We start from the raw sequence: 20,365 nt of genomic DNA, 5'->3' as shown, positions 1-20,365 counted from the left end.
CCATTTTTTATGAAAGTCCTTTTCTATTTTGACTGAGTGAAATCCATTCACTAAATATAACATCTTTATCTTAAAAAAAGTAATCGTTAGTCCAGTCTGCTAATAAAAAAACTCTAGCATTTTTATTCATATTTTATTCACTTCTGAGGGAAGGAGTACAGAGAAGAAAGACATCATACCATAACCCAAAATGTAGCTACGTCTAACAATGAATTGATGTACGCAATGATACGAAAGAGAGCAAAATGGGAAGGCCGTGCTTGTGCAGCCCGTAAGATTTTCTGTGTGCAGTGATTATATAGCCACAGCCCTCAGCTACTTTTGATATGGAGTGGCTGTTCAACAGTATTGCACAGAGACGTTACATTCCATTACAAATGGAAAGTGTGTATGCTGCTACAATTAGCTTCTACCAGAAGGAGGTAAAAGACAGACAGACAGATAGTAAACAAATAGAAAATGAACACAAAATATCTCATTTTCAGAGAAGACATGTTGGTAGATTCAGAGTTGATGTTGCTAGCTGCCATTCAGTTGATGTCCGCTCATGGTGACCCCATGTTTTACAAAGTAGAACTGCTTCCAAGGGTTTTCTTGGCTGTAGTTTTAATGGAAGAAGATTGCAATTTTTTTTTTTTTTCGTGGTACCACTGGGTAGGTTTGAACCACTAACCTTTAGGTTAGCAGTTGAGTGCAAACCCAATTCCCACTAACTCAGATTAGAGAAGCAAATCTCTCATATCCCAGAAATAGTCTCCAGTGGCAAAGTATGCGGGATGGAAGGAAACCATCACTATGAGTCAGCTGACAAAGATGGAGGGCTTAAAGGCTTTAGTTTTGGCTCGTGCCCATTTCCACCAGCAACAAATGACTTAACTTCTGAAACTCTGACCCCAGTTATGTCAGCTATAGGCAGAGATAACAAAATATGTCTTTATGGACTTTTTGTGATTGCTGAGTTCAAATCCTACCTCTGCCAATTATCTGACATGTCACCTTAGGAAGCTGCTTAGTTTTTGAGGTTCTTCTTATTATTTTTTTTAATCATGGCAACCCCATGTGTTACAGAGTAGAACTGCTCCATAGGATTTTCTTGGCTGTAATCTTTGCTATGAGTCGGAATCAACTCAATGGCAATGGGTTAATCTTTACAAATCAGAAATCCAAGACTTTCTCCTGCAGAGCTGCTGGGTGAGTTCAAACTGCCAACCTTTTGGTTAGCAGCTGGACAAAAACTGTTTGCACCGCCCAGGGACCATGGGTCAGAATCAACTTGATGGCAACAGGTTTTTGTTTTTTTATTAGTAAAATATGTGTATAATATGAATACTTACATCATTAGAATGAAAAATATACTGTTTGCAAAGTGTTAAAAACTGTTTCTGGCATATAAATCATTAAAAACACTGATGCTATTTTATTAATTGTGGAATAACAAAAAAATAAACTCATGAGGAAGACCACAGTTAAGAAAGAAGGAAATCAAAAGAATGCATTTTGGAGACATGGCTATTTGGATATAAATCTCAGATCCAGGACTTAACATGCTATGCGCATAATCTTGAGCAAATTAATTTACTTTACGCACTGGTTTCTTAATCTTTAAAATGAGGAAATAATGCCTACCACGGTCATTGAAAGGATCCAGTGAGACATTTTATATGCAAAGACAATTCAATATAAGTACTCAGAATAAGTACTTAGTAAATGTTAGATGGAAACTCTGGAGGCGCAGTGGTCAAGAACTACTGCTGTTAACCAAAAGCTTGGCGGTTGGAATCTACCAGGTGCTCCTTGGAAACTTTATGGTGCAGTTCTACTCTGTCCTAGAGGGGCACTATGAGTCGGAATTGACCCCATGGCAATGTTTTTTTTTTTTTTTTTAATGTCAGATCCCTTCTCTGTGATAGGGTAATGGGTTCTACTCATGCTTACGCTATGCGTTTCGTAAAACACGTCAGGGCCTACCTGTCAGTTTTAGCTCCACTTGAGAGGTCTCAACGAAGGTCGCGTTGACCTTACTACTGGTTGCATTGAACCAGTCAACGGTTAAAGTGGCAGGTTGTCTTTTTCCTAAATATTCATAATATCCCTTCCACACTGAATTGATGAAAAATACATCTGAAGGAACTGTGGATAAGAAGAAAAAAAGAATATTAGCACAAAATGTTTTTTAGATCTTTTTTAAACATAGAGGGCATAATACCTTTCAGTGAAAGAGCACAAATGACAATGATGAAAACAAGGGCAGCCTAGTACACTGTCCCTTCATACCATCTGTAAGCATCAAATGAAAAGCCTAGGGAGATGGTTGTGGGCTGAAAATACACATGTGTTACTTTGCTATAAGAATATTTCAGATGCCAAAGCATACTTATTTTAACAGACCTGTCAGGGCCAGTGGATATGGTAAACTGATGCTATTAACAGTAAGTTGCTTTTTTACTGTGCTTAATTTTCAAGAAATAAGTTAAGTTGACCCATGAAATTACTTCTGGTATTTCACTAGTATTTCTGGTGTTTCAAAGAGCAGAAAGACCCAGGAGGTACAAAGGAACTGATTGACAGCATCTCTCAGAAATTCCCTGCCCTCAAGAAGCTTGCGTTTCAAAGCACCACTTTGACTAGATATACACAGCTTGTATACAGGTGTGACAAAGGTGTGATAAAGATAAAGGTGTTTTAAGAGTCTGGACATCCATGTAAAACATTTCATTTCTTGAGGTCTTTATTTTGTAAATGCGGCCAATCTTTCCTTCATTCATGCTCTTCTGCTCTGTATTATAATCTCCTTGTAAAAAATACTCCAGTATTGGTAAGAAGAGGGGATTCAATTATCTCAAATGTCACTTTTATATACATCTTTTAAATTCATAAATAAAAGGTGCGATGTTCTTTTAAATATAAAGTTCATCTGGTATGGGAGTCTTTGCAAAGATTATTTAGGCGTTCTTTCTTGAATTCACGGTTTATGAAAAAAATGAAACCTTTTTTCACATTTCTGCTGATAAATAAATATATACACAAATACTGCCATTTTTATGATGTTAGCATAAAGATGAATATTATTAACCTGTATGAATATAAATCAGTGATCCCACTAAGCTTCTCTTTGATGTGTACCTCATAGTGCGCACAATCATTTAATCAGAAAAGATCCCACTGTAAGTAGTAATTGCTCTAGACACATTGGTTGAGTTGCTAGGTAGAAATAAAAATGATTTCTCCCTATACATATTTTTTCAAAAATTCGCTTAAGGTCACTAATAGGTGAACAAAAATAGTTTGGTCCTCTGTTTGTGTTTCTCTTTTCAGCCCCATGAACCATTTTTCTGTTTTCTAGACAAGCTAAACCTACAGAACTTGGTCTTGCAACAGAAGCGGTAAAGGTGAACAGAATATGAGAGTTTCCTACAGTTTTGAGTAGACACTACTTCCTAATAATAACAAAAAATGAATGTTAAAATCTGAGGTATCAACAGAGACATCCAACATATTTGTTTATAAATAACATGAAACATTTCTAGCCATGCATCAGCAGCATTACGAACCCCCCAAAAGACTTTATTTTCAAGAGAGTTTTCACTAATTGGAATCTAAGTACTGAAGCTATTAATGGGTTATTTAAGCCCTTAAATTACAATTGTTAGTTGTGTCACAGGAATGGCATTATGACTGGACAGGTAGGATAAGGTATAATCAGTGCTATAGAAAAGGTTCGTTTGTATTCAAACACAACCATGAGCATGTGGTAGACAGAGATCATCTTTTTTGTGCTCCCTGTCATTTGACTTGTTGGACGCTGAGAGGGTAAAGCAACAACCAAGTCCTTCAGGGGTGTTAAAGGGCACCACCTTGATAAGCAATCGTGCTGAATTAGCACTTCTCTTCAGAAAGAATGGGAAAAGAGATCTTGATAACAACCTTGGCACCTTCAAATGGAATATTCAGATGTTTCAATATCTTGAATAAAAAATAAGTAAATAAAAACAAAACAAACACCCAACAACGACAACAAAGATTGTGTTTCCTTCCATTGAAGAAAGTGTTATCTAAAAAAAGACTATCGATTTCTGTATTTTGATCTGTAATTTTTTTTTAAAGGTCTATAAAATTTTAAGAAAAAGGTACTTTTTTATACGTCATGGTATACATTGGAGAAGCTCCTCTAAGCATGTTGAGGCATTTGCCTTGTCTAAGAATGAAATGTATAACACAGCATTCTGACTTAACAGCATTACAGGTACCTTTTCCATTCTTGATTTAGAACAGAGCTTATCAGAGCTAGAGGTTATGGCCAGTGTTAAAATCTGAGTAAGGAAAACACTAGTAAAATGACCACATATATTTACAAAGGTTTTCTACTTACAGTTTTTCTTTAAAAAAAAAAAAAAAAAGTTTAATTAAAATTAATATAATTTGGAGACACGTTTCTTTATTTAAGTAATATCTAAATTTATAACATAAACTATGATTTGGAGTAATGAAAACCTTCCTTGGGAAATAGGACTGCCATCTTTCTAATTTGCTGTATAATGTATTTAGCAAGGCGCCACATATAGTAAAACAAACAAAAGAGCTTTCATTAACATTCTAAAAAAAAAAAAATTTTTTTAGGCAACAGAAAATACCTGAATTTTTGCGAAACAAGGGGAAAAAATGGGGCTCTGCGCTGAATTGTTCCATTTAACAATGTATGCTGTGAGACTATTACTTAACTCGCCTCATTTACTTTAGCGCCCCCATTTGGAGGAAGGAATCGCAACCCTCTTTATAAGGCTCTCCATTATGTCACATGGTATTATGAACATTTTATGTCCATTTTTGTCTACAAAATGCCTAAGACAGCTTTTCATAAAAGTGATAACACCCAAGGTTGTCTTTCTAAATATTGCTATTTCATTAACAAATAACTGTTTTCAAAGAAATAGACATCTGAGTTGGCTTGGTGTTTTAAGTATTTTAGACATTAACTTTCTCATGGAATAGTAGAATCAGAAATTTAAAAAGTTAAAAATTGCTTCACCGTGCCAAGTACAGTAGAGAACAAGTGGTTGTAATTGACTTAAATCTGTAACTGTTCTGGTATACAAACCTGGAGTTTTAGTAACTGTTTCATTAACTTCTCTCACTCCTTTACCTACAAGTAAAAAGACAAATTATCATTTTCAAAAGCATTTATTTTTGAATAAATTTTTGAATAAATTGAAGCAATTTTCCTTTCTCCAGATTTTCTAACTTCACAAAAATAATGAGTATCTTATACATACACAGTTTAAACCAATATATTCACAGCAGAATATCCTTTGTGTTTGTGGGAACACTGAGTTTAATGGTAAAAATAAATGCAGATCTAACCTGAGGTATTCCCATTTAAAGTGCTACAACAGAGAGCCTTGTAAATGAGGGTGGCTTATATCAATTTTCTTCCATCCTATTAAGCATATGCTGACCATGCTGAAAGGTAACATACAAAATAACTAAGATTTTATAATATCTCTTAATTTTCTAATCGCTCATCCAAACCAATAAATATATAAGTTAACATTGAAGAAGACCAATTTACTTCCCTTGCAGAGTGTTTAATTTGGTCTATCAAGTTAGATTTAACTCATAATCTCTTGGCTTTTATAGTTTTATATCAAACTACAAATTATTATTTTAAAATTTATATTCACCTATTTCTGAAAATGAAGGGCAAGGGAAACTTACATCTCATGAAAATTCCTGACATGAGCACTATAAATAGGTTCCAGGGAACTAAAACTGAGTCACTGATTTTATTAAACTTAATATTTTTTGTTAATACTGTTTAGCACTCAATGCATATAGACACCTATGTTTGGCAGAAAACCTGAAAGGTTAGCTATCAGCAAATTTGACCCAGAGTTATTACTCTCACTTGTAAACACACAGATTTGTGTGTAATTAAGGCATCATGCTAATCACTGTTGTAATTTTTAAAAGTAAAACCAATGTCAAGATTACGTAAACCCAAATTCTACCACCGAACAGCTTGAGTGGTCTTAAAACTAACAACACTTACAGGGAGTTGAACTTACATATCCTGAGATATTTGGTGATATTTATTCATTTTTGTTTTTAGAAATACATTTTCCTGAAAATATATTGTATATTATTTTCCTTTTAACTCAAGTGATTTTTTATTTGAAAAATCAACTTTCCTTTTTTCCATTCAAAAAGGTTTTTTTGGCTTAAAATGTAATAAAAAAATTTTTTTATATTAGTTGATAATAAAAATCTATGTATCTAGATGCACGGCCTCTGCCACTGCTGTAGCAAACACCTGCTGCACACACAATCACACAGACAGAGGCGCCCACACACCAAGTACGGACCCAGGCGGAACGATCACCACCCCTCCCACGATACTGCTCACTTACGAAACTGGGGACTAGTCTGGTGGTCAGTGGACACTTTTGTTTTGCTGTTAGGCAAGTATTGTGACTCCCTGAGCAGTGACTTACTTTTACAAACAGGTGATTTCCCTGTCCATTTCATATCTGGTTTACATGTCCTGTGTTCAGATCCACCCGCAAGGAAGAACCCTGGATGGCAGGTGTACACTAAGGTGTAGCCGAAAGTAGGAAGATCTATTGCTCTCACGTCCGCATGGGCTGGGGTTTCTGGCTGTCTGCAGGCGTGAGCTGAAATGATATGGATTCCATCAGGAAACACTGAAACTTTGTTCATAATACAGTCATTATTTATCTAAACAAATTAAAGAAACAAAGTAAAGGAACTGAAAACAGTGATGAAATTCGTTTACAATTTTAAAAGTGAGAATAAAGTAGCTTAAAATATCACCAATATGCCACACCTCTGCAACTTTCAGTATATGGGAGTTTTGATATTTGCATGCTTTGTCTGTCTCTCTCTCCCTCTCCCCTTATATCCATCTATCTGTCCGTCTGTCTATCTATCTAATTATGTACAGAAAATTGGAATAGAGATGATAGGTTTGAAATAAGCAGATCACTTCTGCTATATTATTAAGATAAATAATATGCTAAATTTCTTTAAAAGACCAGTCTTAACTGCATACAGACTGGCACATGTCCAGAAATATGATTTGATTTTTGTCTGGTGCTAACAAATTTATTGTTTAGATAAAAGAATAATTAATTTTGGTACAAATTTGATACTCCTTAGAAAACTTAATTGAAATATTACGAATTCTTACTTTTTTTAAAAATAAAAATTAGACACAAATGAGATTGAGATGCTTAGTCTACATCTCAAGTAGCTATCTATTCTTTATAGTCTAGCATATATATCTGAAGTAATTACAGAATGTAGTAAAGGACTTGGAAAGTTGCTATAACCTAAGTTTATAGTTTTAAATTGTGAATGTAGTAGTTGTAAGTAGTATCAATATTTCATTCTTCAGCAAACTTTCAACATAATGAAGTCCTGACCTTAGCAAGCTATACACACACACACACACACACGTTTAAAATAACCACATATATAATCTAAACAGGGATTAGGATAAAGATTATAACTTTGAAGTAAATACACTGATTTACATCTACAAACTTTTAAAATGGTTTTTCATAACATTCTACTTTCTTCAATTTGTTGTACTGTGGTGGCTTGTCTGTTACTGTGATGCTGGAAGCAATGACATCAGTATTTCAAATACCAGCAGGGTCATCCATGGTGGACAGGCTTCAGCAGAGCTTCCAGACTAAGACAGACTAGGAAGAAGGACCTGGAGGTCTACTTGTGAAAAAATTGACCAGTGAAAACCTTACGAATAGCAGTGGGACACTGATATAGTGTCAGAAGATGAGCCCTTCAGGTTGGAAGGCACTCAAAACACAAGTGGGGAAGCGCTACCTCCTCAAAATAGAGTTGATCTTAATGACCTGGATGGAGTCAAGCTTTCAAGACCTTCATTTAATGATGTGCCACAACCCAAAACGAGAAGAAACAGCTGCAAACATCCATTAATAATTAGAAAGTGGAATGTATGAATTAATTGGGAACCTAGAAAAATTGAAAGTAGTAAAAAATGAATGAAATGCAAAAGATCGATATCCTAGGTATTAGTGAGCTGAAATGGAATTGTATGGGCCATTTTGAATTAGACAATAATATGATCTTCTATGCCAGAAATGACAAATTAAAGAGGAAAGGCATCGCATTTGTTGTCAAAAAGACCATTTCAAGACTTATCCTGAAGTACGACGTTGTCCCTGATAGGATATTATCCATAGGCTTACGAGGAAGGCCAGTTAGTAAGATTATTATTTAAATTTATGCACCAAATGCTAACACCAAAGATGAGCAAATAGAAGATTTTTACTAACTTCTGCAGTCTGAAATTGATTGAACATGCAATCAAGATACATTGATAATTACTGGTGATTGGAATATGAGAGTTGGAAGCAAGAAGGATCAGTAGTTGGAAAATGTGGCCTTGGTGATAGAAATGGCACTGAAGATTGCATGACAGAATTTTGCAAGACCAATGACTTATTCACTGAAGATAGCTTTTTTAACAACATAAACGTGGACCTCACCAGACTGAAAACAAAGGAATCAAATCGACTACTTCTGAGGAAAGAGATGGTGGAAAAGCTCAATATCATCTGTCAGGACAAGGCCAGGGGCCAACTGCAGAGCAGACCATCAGTTGCTCATATGCAAGTCCAAGTTGAAGCTGAAGAAAATTTGAACAAGCCCAAGAAAACCAAAATATGATCTTTAGTATATCCCACCTGAATTTGGAGACCATCTCAAGAATAGATTTGATGCATTGAACACTAATGACCAAAGACCAGACGAGTTGTGGGGTGACATCAAGGACATCGCATATGAAGAAAGAAAAAGGTCATTAAAAAGACAGGGAAGAAAGAAAAAAAACAAAAAACAGATCTCAGAAGAGACTCTGAAACTTGCTTTTGAACATAGAATAGCTAAAGCTAATGAAGAAATGATCAAGTAAAAGAGCTGAAGAGAAGATTTCAAAGGGTGGCTGGAGAAGATGAAGTAAAGTATCATAATGAAATGTTCAAAGACTTAGTCTTAGAAAACCAAAAAGGAAGGACACACTTGGCATTTTTCAAGCTGAAAGAACTGAAGAAAAATTCAAGCCTCGAGTTGTGATTTTGAAGAATTCTATAGGCAAAATGGAAACCCTGGCAGTTTAGTGGTTAAGTGCTACAGCTCCTAACCAAAAAGTCGGCAGTTCGAATCCACCAGATGCTCTTTGGAGACTCTATGGGGCAGTTCTACTCTGTCCTATAGGGTTGCAATGAGTCGGAATCAACTCAACGGCAACAGGCTTGGTTTTGCCTTATAGGCAAAACACTGAACAACACAGGAAGCATCAAAAGAAGATGGAAGGAACACACAGAATCACTGTTCCAAAAGAACTGGTGGACATTCAATAATTTCAGGAGGTAGCATATGATCAAGAACTGATGGTACTGAAGGAAGAAGTCCAAGCTGCACTGAAAGCATGGGTAAAAAACAAGGCTTTAGAAATTGATGATATACAAATTGGGATATTTCAACAAATGGATGCAGCGCTGGAGGTATCCACTCATCTATGACAAAATTTTTGGAAGACAGCTACCTGGCCAACCAACTGAAAGATACCCATATTTGTGCCCATTCCAAAAATGATGATCAAACAGTATGTAGAGGATATTGAACAATATCATTAATATCACACACAAGTAAAATTTTGCTGAAAACAACAACAACAAAAAACCAAACCCAGTGCCGTCAAGTCGATTCCAACTCATAGCGACCCTATAGGACAGAGTAGAACTGCCCCACAGAGTTTCCAAAAGCATTGGGCAAATCTGCTGCAAAAGACTTCTTTAAAATGTTCAAAAGAGCAGATGTCACTTTGGAGACTAAGGTGTGCCTGACCCAAGCCATGGTATTTTCAATCACCTCATATGCATGCTAAAGCTGGACAGTGAATAAGGAAGACTGAAGAATTGATGCCTTTCAATTATGGTGTTGGAGAAGAATACTGAATATACCATAGACTGCCATAAGAATGAATAATTCTGTCTTAGAAGAAGTACAGCCAGAGTACTCCTTGTAAGTGAGGATGGCAGGACTTCGTCCCAGGTCCTTTGGATACGTTATCAGAAGGGCCTAGTTCCTGAAGAAGGGCTTCGTGCTTGGTAAGGTAGAGGGTCAGTGAAAAATAGGAAGACCCTCAATGAGATGGATTAACACAGTGCCTGCAACAATGGGCTCAAACAGCAATGATTCTGAGGATGGCACAGGACCAAATAGTGTTTCATTCTGTTGTATATATAGGGTCACTTTGAGTCAGAGCCAAATAGATGGCACCTAATAACAACAGCTACTTCTGTAAATTTAACATACTAAGAGTAAGACACTATGAAGATACTATGTTCACTAAACTGATAGGTGATAAAATACGGACCTAGTAGTTATTGTACATTTCTTCTAATTCCCATGATTACGTTACAAAATAATACTTGATCCTTACATAACTATTTGTGTATCCACCCATACATACTTCAAAATATAGCAAGAAAGACATTTTAAGAATTTCTGTTTACATTCTGACTTATTACAGGGCCCAGTTTAGCCTCTCTCTAATAATCTAACATAACCATGCTAAGAATAATAGCACACACAAATAGGTTGTCTCCATGAATGTTATTCATTTATCTTTGGTTTAGGGCAATTGTTCTCAGATTTTAGCACCTCAGAATCACCCGGGGGCGGGGGGGGGGGCTTGTTAAACCTGAGGCTGTTGCTTTTCCTGCCCCACAGACTTTCAATATTTTAGATCTGGGATAGGACTTGAGAATTTTCCTTTCTACCTAACTTCTAGGTGATGCTGATGCTGCTGGCTTTAGGAAATCAACACTGAGAGCTATTTACTTAGAGAATTAAAAACAAACATAAGTGAAACAATTCCTCAGTATTTCCCCTGAAGGCAAAAATTTCCCATTTATTCAAAATAAGTAGGTTATTGCTGATGGTAGTGGAAGAAATCATGCTTACGTATGCACTCGGTCTGGATTCCACTCCACGTTAAATTTGCAAGGCAAGTTCTAGTTGTTGACCCTTGAATATGGTAGCCTTTCCTGCACTTGAAAAACACCGTGCTTCCAACCTACGGGGAAGATCCAATATTAGCTTCAGAGGCAAAGAACAAACAACTCAATAAAAACTAATAATGCTTGAAAACGGATTCCAAACAAAAATTACACGAGTAATTTTTCACTTTAATATCAAGTCATTGTTAGAATCAACACATAAACTTAAACTGCTTGTAAAAGCATTGTACGCCATATAGATTACTCAATATATAATGTAAAACCTTAAATATACTCAATAGTGATAATTTAGGAACCTGTGTATTTGCTTAAAAAAACAGTCCTTTTTTCTTTCATTTTAATTAGTTTTCCTGCTACTCATTCTAAGTAATTGGTATTTATTAGCAAATTAAAAACAAACAAAAAAAGAAACTCAAACAGACTCATAGTCACCTTATAGGGCAAAGTAGAACTGCCCCATAGGGATTCCAAGGACAGGCTAATGGATTTGAACTGCCTATCTTTTGGGTAGCAGCCAAGTTCTTAACCACTGTGCCACCAGGGCTCCATTAGCAAATTAATTTTGTTAATACTCCTAGGGGACTCATCAATCCTTGCCCTTCTTGAGATCCATTTTACTTCTGGTGCTTCAAAAATATGATTATTTATGGTTACCTTGATGCCTGGGACACCTTCTCCTTCAGATCTTTACTGCTCCCTCCCACTTAATTCTTGATGCTTTGCTTAGACTTCACTTTCCTCTGTGTATTTTTATCCTATCTTCCAAGAATTAATCATATCTTGCTTTTATGTATTTCCTCATCATGAAATGCTAAGTGTGTCACTTACTAAAATGTGTTAAATTTGCCTGTATGTTTATCTAGCTTCCTAATTCAACTGGAAGTGCTCGAAGGCGGGAGTCTCAGTGATGAGTTATGGACCTGTGTTGGGGTGCTCCAGCATCTCCCATGATTACTTACATCCGGATCAGGAGACCAGGGCATGGTGGAAAAGGTGCTCTAGTCCAGAAGCTAGCACCACACACACTACATTTCTGCTTGGGACCACATCTGTTCCCAAGGCTTTAATGAAGCTACTTAAAGATATCGAAGTGAGTCCAAAAGTTTGAATATCAATCTTAATACTTTCTCTGAGAATTTAAATCATTTAACTACTCTGCATCTGTTTTCTCATATTGGTCAGGCCCTACCTCCCTCCCTCAAAGGATTTTGGGAAGAAAAACTATGAGTAAGATACGCAGAAATGGTTGACACACTGAAAAGTGATATATAATGTAAAAAAAAAAAAAAAAACTGCTTCTTAGAACTTCTCCCTAAAAATTAAAGAATTTACAAAGAAATAAAAATTAAATTTATGTAAACCTCAAATCAATAGTTGAGAGTCAAGGATGGGAAAGGGTTAACAGGTTTCCTCTCTGCCAGGGATGCCAGAGAGAATGAATGATCACCACCAAATCCCCTGTAAGCTCGATAATAACCCCCCATCAGACCTCTTGGTGAGCGTGCTAACATTAGTAATTAGTGACGATAATAGACAGCTTTTATCATTTACTCGAGGGAAGAAAACACAATACCCTTATCAACATGATATTTTTAGTAGGGTATACCTGGCTGCTCTAGATTGATTACTATAAATTTACCTGGAATTTATGAATTTATGGGATGTGGCTGACTGGAGAATGGGGTCTAGTCACCTAACCTGTGTAAATAACATAAAATATAGCATAGGGGTGTTCCAAACCCAAAATGACTCACTTTATATGGGTAATGTTTCAGCATATAGTGCTAAAAAAAAAAAAAAAAGACTCACCAGTTACAATTCAAAATCAAAATGTGCCATAATGAAGGAGAAAAGGAACATTTTGGGGGGAGCTGCATCAAATGGTATCAGATATCTTTTTTAAAAAATGTTTTATTAGTGCTGGTTGTCTCTTTCCTTTAAATTATTACTGAATCTTGCTATTGGGTAAAATTGTTATTTGTGTTAGTCTGACTTTATTTCCTCATAAGGAGGATGAAAGATTTATGTATCCCTAGGAGCCCTGGTGGGAGCCCTGGTGGCACAGGGGTTAAGAGCTCGGCTGCTAACCAAAAGGCCGGCAGTTCAAATCCACCAGTCGCTCTTTGGAAACCCTATGGAGCAGCTCTACTCTGTCCTATACGGTCTCTGTGACTTGGAACCAGCTCAATGCTACACAGCAACAACATAACAACAGGAGCCCTGGTGACACAGTGATTAAGCGTTCTCCTGTTAGCAGGAAGGTCAGCAGTTCGAACCTTCCAGTCACCCTGTAGGGGGAAAGACGTGGCAGTCTGAGTCCTTAAAGATTACAGCCTTGGAAACTCGATGCGGTAGTTCTTCTCTGTCCTGTGGGGTTGCTATGAGTCAGAACTGACTACATGGCAATGAGTTTGGTCAGTTTTTTTTTTTTTTTTTTCTTTTTTAATGATCTTCTTAAGATGGCTTATAGGAATGTGTTTCAACCACACAAACCAAAAAACCAAACCCACTGCCGTCGAGTGGATTCCGACTCCTAGCGACCCTAGAGGACAGAGTAGAACCGCCCCATAGGGTTTCCAAGGAGCGCCTGGTGGATTCCAACTGCCGACCTCTTGGTTAGCGGCCGTAGCACCTAACCACTACGTCTCTAGGGTTTACGTTTCAACCACAGCCACTGTGAACTTTTACTTACAATATACAAGCTGCAAGCAGTCAAGTTAAGAAATGCTAAAAGCAATGGTGATCAGTGATAAAGCTTTGACTTTTCACAGTGAATTAGTGAGATCAATACTCACACATAGTATCAATTATTCCTAGATATTTGTTTTTAAATATCTATATGCCAGAAAGGATTTGCCTGAAGCTTAAAGCTATATTTGGGACCCTGGATTTACTCACCAGGTCCTGGTGAGAACTTTCTTTGTAAAATGTTAGAGTTACCAGGAAATAGTCATTGTCTGTCGGAACCAGTAACATGGGAATAGTTTTCCTTTCATGAGGATGGAATGTGGTTAGGGAAAATTATTTTTGTTCTAAATCAACAGAATATCTAACTTGAAATTACTTATTTAACTTTAGTTTTCAAAGTCACATAATCAAAGAACTATTAAGTCATTTGAGTTAGATGGTTAATACATTTTATTTCAAGCTTTATTACTTTCTATTTTTAGACATTCCTCCAGTACTAACTGAACCGTTAATGTACTTTTTATTAAAAAGTCAAATGCTCATTCAAATGGGATACTCAGTACGCTAATAACTCAAACAGTTTTCACAGACCACATGAGGAACACACCACAAAGCAAGCTGAGCCTGAGGGGCTTGTACACTTTCTTCTGGGTTTTTTTTTTTTTTCCTCTAGAATTTAATATTATTTGTGCATTCTATCAAATCACTAAATGGGGTGTTTTATCTGTAGCTATTCAGTGACACAGCACTGCTGTCTAGGAATTGCCATGTTAGTTCAGCAGACAAAAAATACAAAATTATATATGTTTTCGAAAACAAACATAGCAATTGCTACTGTATGAACCTAGACACACAGTTATTCTGTTTTTTGACAATTAAGAACACATACAAAAATCCTCATTGTATGTATTTTATTTTAGCAAATAACATGAATAAGATGTGGTACTTAAAAACTTACACATGTTTAAGTATCAATTGCATTTTATATTGACAGAAAAATATAATGAAATAAAAGTTTAATACCTCATATCCTCTAGAGCTGTTCTGTATTCCAAAATGTGGGGTACCAGGGTCTGGGCAGGTATTATGTGCAGGATCTGAAATTCACAATAAAAACAGGCACCAGATACAGTTATTATAGAAAATTTAACACTTTCCTAAAATGTTTTAAACAATTGAGGAAATTTCGCTTTGACAAATGTGCAAGATGTTTTTCATGAAAGTCAAAAATTAAATGAAATTTCTGTTTTTATCTTCTTTAGTTATTAGTCTTCCATGCTTTATCAGCCTTTACATTGCTCTGTATGTTATTTTTTATATAAGAAGTGGAGTGACAACAGCTACTCAAAAGACTAGATAGGAACCTCAGGAGGCAGTGAGTTTGTTACTGGGGAAGGAACAACTCAAAAAAGGAGGATGAGAGTGGCTGCACAATTTGAAGAATGTCGTTAATGTCACTAAACTGTACATGTAGAAACTGTTGAATTGGTGTTTGTTTTTGCTGTGTATATTCTCAACAATAACAACAAAATCAAATAAATTATATAAAAACAGAATAAAGTGGAATCTGATGATAGAAATTCATCTACTTTTCATTCTTTGGTTGAATTTTTCTCTACTGACATATTATATTGATTGATTAGTAATATACCACCTTCAATAATTATCTAGGAAGAGCTCTTGGTTTTTAAGCATTCAACCAATGGCCATCTCATTTGGTTACCCATTACATTACGGCAAAAATCTTGAATTATTTTTCTTCAGGACTTCAAAATGAGAAATATATTTAATGCTTCAAAACTGAAGCATATAGTTAACCAACAGGTGATATTTTCCAAAAATGTAGAACTTAAACAATCAAGGAGCTGTCCAGGTTTATTATTTGCTGCTTTATAGCTGTTAGTAGAAAATCAAAATAGCCTTTTACAATTTGTACTCAAGAGCAATTAATATATTGGAAAGAAGAAAAATATTTTTCGTATATAGTTATCAAGTAGCAATAATTTGAATAAAATCACAGGAAATAGCCCTATAATTTAAAAAATGGTTCAATTAAATTATTTCTAATACTAACTTTATTTTTAAGTAGATATCTTTCAATTTCCTAGAAAATAACTAAGATTATAAATCCTTGTTTACTATAAATACGCAGATCACTGACTATCCTGCTAAGAAAGCATGCAAACAAAGCCAGCAAAAAATCCTGAGTTTTCAGCAGTGAGGTATGAAGGAATGAATACTAAACTAAGGGCTGTCATTTCTGTGTTGCTAGTAGTGTGACTTTGAAGACATATAAATTTTATGTGGACCCTTTCTTTGAAGTAGAGATTTATTCTAAAAATTAGAGGTTTAAGTCATATATGAAGTCTTTTCCTTCTTGTAAATTTCATTCTCGTGTTCTAAGATCACCAGGACATTATTTCTCCATCTAGCTTCTTTTTTTGTTGTTGTTGTTTTAAACCATTGCTAACAACACAGTTAACTAAGAAGGAGACCTAATGGATGAGGTACAAGTATAATTAAAAAGGAGACCTAATGGATGAGGTACAAGTATTTAGGGATGGCTATTTTTTTTTTTTTTTTTTTTTTTTAAATACCACGGCCTAGGCTGCTTCTGTACTGATGGCTGTTTTTGGAGAATGGTAGTAATGGAACCTTCAACAAAGGTATCTTTCCCCTAAAAACTGTGGCTGTATAATGAAATGGACCGGAGGTGGAGAAATTGAGCCAAGTGAACAACGTCTAGTAGCTATTTTAACAGACTTCTGGAGTCTCCAAACTTAGCTTTTACCGTTTAAAAGAGATTGCAAATCAGTGTAGCTGATTAGTGATAACACAAAGTATATTACCTTCCACAGAACGTTTTCTATGGAATGTTTATCTCTATTACCACAAATGATCAGTTTTTGAAATAAAATGTCCCCATCACAAAATATTCCTGTGTCAGTCTTAAAATTATTACCTATACACGTGGGTTGTATGCCACTCCATGTGCCATCAGCTTGGCAGATTCTTCTTGAAGATCCCACAAGTATAAATGGAGATTTACACTGAAAGAAGACTTCAGACTTATAGGTGAAGCTTTTCCCAATAAGTCTCCCCTCTGCAGGAGTGCCAGGGTCTCCACAGAACACAGCTATTGAAACCAACAAAGGCTAAGTAAAGACTTTGTGGAACAGTGAGTCAACGTAAGTACGCTAATATTACGCTTCCCTGGATCAGGTTAACCTGGATGAGGCAGTGTAATATACCTATTCACTAGTTTGACTAGTTTCAATTAAACTTTTAGGGTTAAATATTAAACAAATCTGGAACTAAATAGAATCTGCTTGTGGGCAATGCAATCTCGTTTGAGTTTTTATGTATTCTGACGTGGCTATAAATTATACATCACTATTTTCCCCAAATTATAAATTTAGGGTGCACGCATTGTAATATGGCTATAAATGTTATGTGATTATTTTCCTCCATTTATAAATTTAGGGTGCACGCAGTAGTCCTACTTCAAGCTTGCGGTTAGTAGAACCTGTTTTGCTGTAGAACTCACGCAGACACTGAGGAATTTCTCCTTTCCACACCCCACGGCCTTCACAGGAGAGGATGGCTGACTGAGAAAGCTGGTAGCCATCAGCACAACTGTAACTTATGCTGGAGCCCCAATGGAAGTCAGACCCCTCCACTTTTCCATGCTGTACTTGAGGAGGCTGACTGCACATGACAGCTGTTCACAAAAAAAGAACAAGATTAAGCATTGTAGGACTTCTCCCATAATTGTAATGCTCAAATTATTCACATTTCAACTTAACCTGAATTGCAAAAGACATTGACATAGGGTTGTATTTAATTAAACATAAACATATATACATAGAGAGAGAGAGAGGAAGACAAAAAAGAAAAACCCGTTGCTGTCTAGTGTATCCGACTCCTAGTGACCCTATGGGACAGAGTAGAACTGCACCATAGAGTTTCCAAGGAGCGCCTGCCTGGTGGATTTGATCTGCTGGCCTCCTGGTTAGCAGATGTAGCACTTAACCACTATGCTACCAGGGTTTCCGTTGAGGACAACAGTAAATCAGAATCATAAAACTGTTCCCCAATATTTCTAAATTACTTTAGATTAAGTATGGACAACCAATGTAAAGTCAAAACATATCCCATTGTAAAAGCACTGAACATGACATTCTTAATATACAAAAGGCCATGAAAAGAAGAAATATTTTTAATTTATTATGCATCCTCTTATGATGGTTACCGAGCACAAATCTAATCAGGACTTGGCCACATGACATGTGTATACCACTTTAACTTCCAAATGATATCTATACCATCCAGATGGTAAACATTTCTTTGTTCATCTGTAATTTTTATTTATTTAAAGATAGTACATAATTGCCAAAAGCATAATCTGTTCATTCGATTTCTACTTAAAAAAAAAAAAAATAGTTGAATGGTTAGAGAAGATTCTGTGGCACATTACATACAAGTGTTTTATAACTAACCATCTTAGCAGATGATACTTGCTTTGTACGTATGGCCACAGAGCAGGAACGTAGCCCTTAGGAACGATTCCCCCACTGGCCCTCACATCCATAGTTTTGCAATCACACTAAGGCAAGCGACAGTGGGAAGCAAAAATATTGTCTAAAAATACTCTCCCCTGAATATCAGAGTTTCCTAAATTTTTAAAAAATTATCTGTTTATATATACATACGTATTTTATTTTTGTTGTCGAAAATGTACACAGCAAAATTATACACCAATTCAAGTTTCTACATGTACGTTTCAGTGACATTGATTACATTCTTCAACTGTGTAACCATTCTCACCCTTCTTTTCATAAATTCACAGCACCCTAAAGGTTCTTATCTAATCTTCAGAGTTGCTGTTGTCAATTTGATCCCATATAGATAGTTCCTGAAAATGTTCAAGTGAGACCTTCTTTACTAATTAAGCTAAACTATTGTTTGATTTTACGAAGACTTCAGAGGGTATTTTTGGTTTAAGATTTGTAGGGTATCTTAGGGTAATACTTTTGGGAATTCATCCAGCCTCCACAGTTGCAGAAATTCTGGATTCCATGAGAATTTGAAATTCTGTTCTACATCCCCTCCTTTGATCAATATTCTTCTATACCATCTTTGATCAAAATGTTTGGTAATGGTAGCCAGGCACCATCCAGTCCTTCGAGTCTCATGGTCAAGGAGGCAGTTGTCCATGGAGTCAGTTAACCACACATTCCATTTCCTCCTCCTGTTCCTGACTCTCCTTCTTCCTCTGTTGCTCCAGGCAAATAGAGACCAATTGTTGCCCCTTATCTGGAAACGCTGGTGGCATAGTGGTTAAGTGCTACAGCTGCTAACCAAAGGGTTGGCAGTTCGAACCTGCCAGGCCCTCCTTGGAAACTCTATGGGGCAGTTCTACTCTATCCCATAGGGTCGCTATGAGTCAGAATCGACTCGAGGGCACTGGGTTTGCTTTTTTTTTTTTTTTTTAATCCAGAGCTTCCTGAATTTTTGACACTGGAGGAGGTTTGCAAAAGACAATTTAGGCAGAGAAGGCAGCAGGAGAGAGATGTTCATATCCATTTCCTTTATGCATATTTATGCTTTGTCACGTGAGAAAGACATAAACACATTCAGAATCACACATACACAGCCAGCATATAACTGGTCTTGCTTTTGGTATTCTTCCTTCCATTGATCTATTCATTTGTTCAACAAATATTTCTTGAGAATCTACATGTGAAGATCTGGGGCAAGTGCACTCTAGGCAGAGGAAATTGCAATTGAAAGGTTGGCAATTTGAGTCCACCTAGAGGCACCATGGAAGAAAGGCCTGAAAAGTCAGCTAGTGAAAACCCTACAAAGCACAGTTCTACTCTAACATATTTGGGTTTGTCATTAGTTGGAGGCCACTCGGTGACAACTGAATATTGGTGGGTATAATAAAGAGGAAGACTCTACTTTTTATGTTTGATTCCTGACGGCTTCCAAGCCTCAGCCCTACTTCTTCCCCCCTTAAGGGTTCCACATCTGAGCAAGCCAATAATAAAGACTCATCTGTCTTTGGTGCAGTAGAAGTTCAAACTCTGAAAATTCCCAGTCCTTAAACAACCTTCACCCAGCCCCTACTCCTTGTCACTGTAAGGGCCTGACCCACTGGCTCTGCTTTGCTCAATTCGCCTGTACTGGCTTGAGGGTGTGCTACTCTCCCCAAGAAGTCTAAGTGTGGGAGGCATTACCAGTGTCCACATCCAGTGTATCAAAAAACATGCTGCCATTATTTGATGATTGCCTTGTCTAACTTTAAAGTTCTATAATTTTATTCACCATCAGGTCTACCATGAGACTTAAAATTGCTGGGGTGGAAATGTTAACCAAGAGACAGCAAAGCAGTGTGATTAAAAGCACAGGCTCTATAGGTAGTATGTCTGACTTTAATCCCAACTCCTCCATTTCCTGGCTGTGTGATCCTGAACCATTCACTAAACCTCCCTGTGAGTCAGCTCCCCCCCTATAAAATTGAGATAAAAGTACTATGAATATTAAGTGCTTTAATATTTGCAAATATATTTATAAGAGTTGTTAGC

General features: G+C 36.4%; 1 protein-coding gene across 1 annotated transcript in view; it reads right to left on the bottom strand.

The window, feature by feature from the left end:
- CSMD1 (CUB and Sushi multiple domains 1) overlaps window positions 1–20,365 on the bottom strand; it is a 1,768,974-nt gene that overhangs the window by 15,452 nt on the left and 1,733,157 nt on the right. Inside the window, exons 61-67 of the mRNA XM_064294928.1 lie at window positions 17,323–17,496; window positions 16,738–16,911; window positions 14,799–14,872; window positions 11,032–11,143; window positions 6,489–6,668; window positions 5,096–5,140; window positions 1,969–2,130 (exon numbers count right to left, since the gene is read on the bottom strand). Of these exons, the coding sequence (XP_064150998.1) occupies window positions 1,969–2,130; window positions 5,096–5,140; window positions 6,489–6,668; window positions 11,032–11,143; window positions 14,799–14,872; window positions 16,738–16,911; window positions 17,323–17,496 (921 nt within the window). The remainder of the gene's footprint in view (window positions 1–1,968; window positions 2,131–5,095; window positions 5,141–6,488; window positions 6,669–11,031; window positions 11,144–14,798; window positions 14,873–16,737; window positions 16,912–17,322; window positions 17,497–20,365) is intronic.

The sequence above is a fragment of the Loxodonta africana genome, chromosome 12 (assembly GCF_030014295.1).
Source record: "Loxodonta africana isolate mLoxAfr1 chromosome 12, mLoxAfr1.hap2, whole genome shotgun sequence".
Classification (NCBI taxonomy): domain Eukaryota; kingdom Metazoa; phylum Chordata; class Mammalia; order Proboscidea; family Elephantidae; genus Loxodonta; species Loxodonta africana.
Note: the sequence above shows the minus strand (reverse complement) of the source record. Positions and strands in the feature narration are given on the sequence as shown.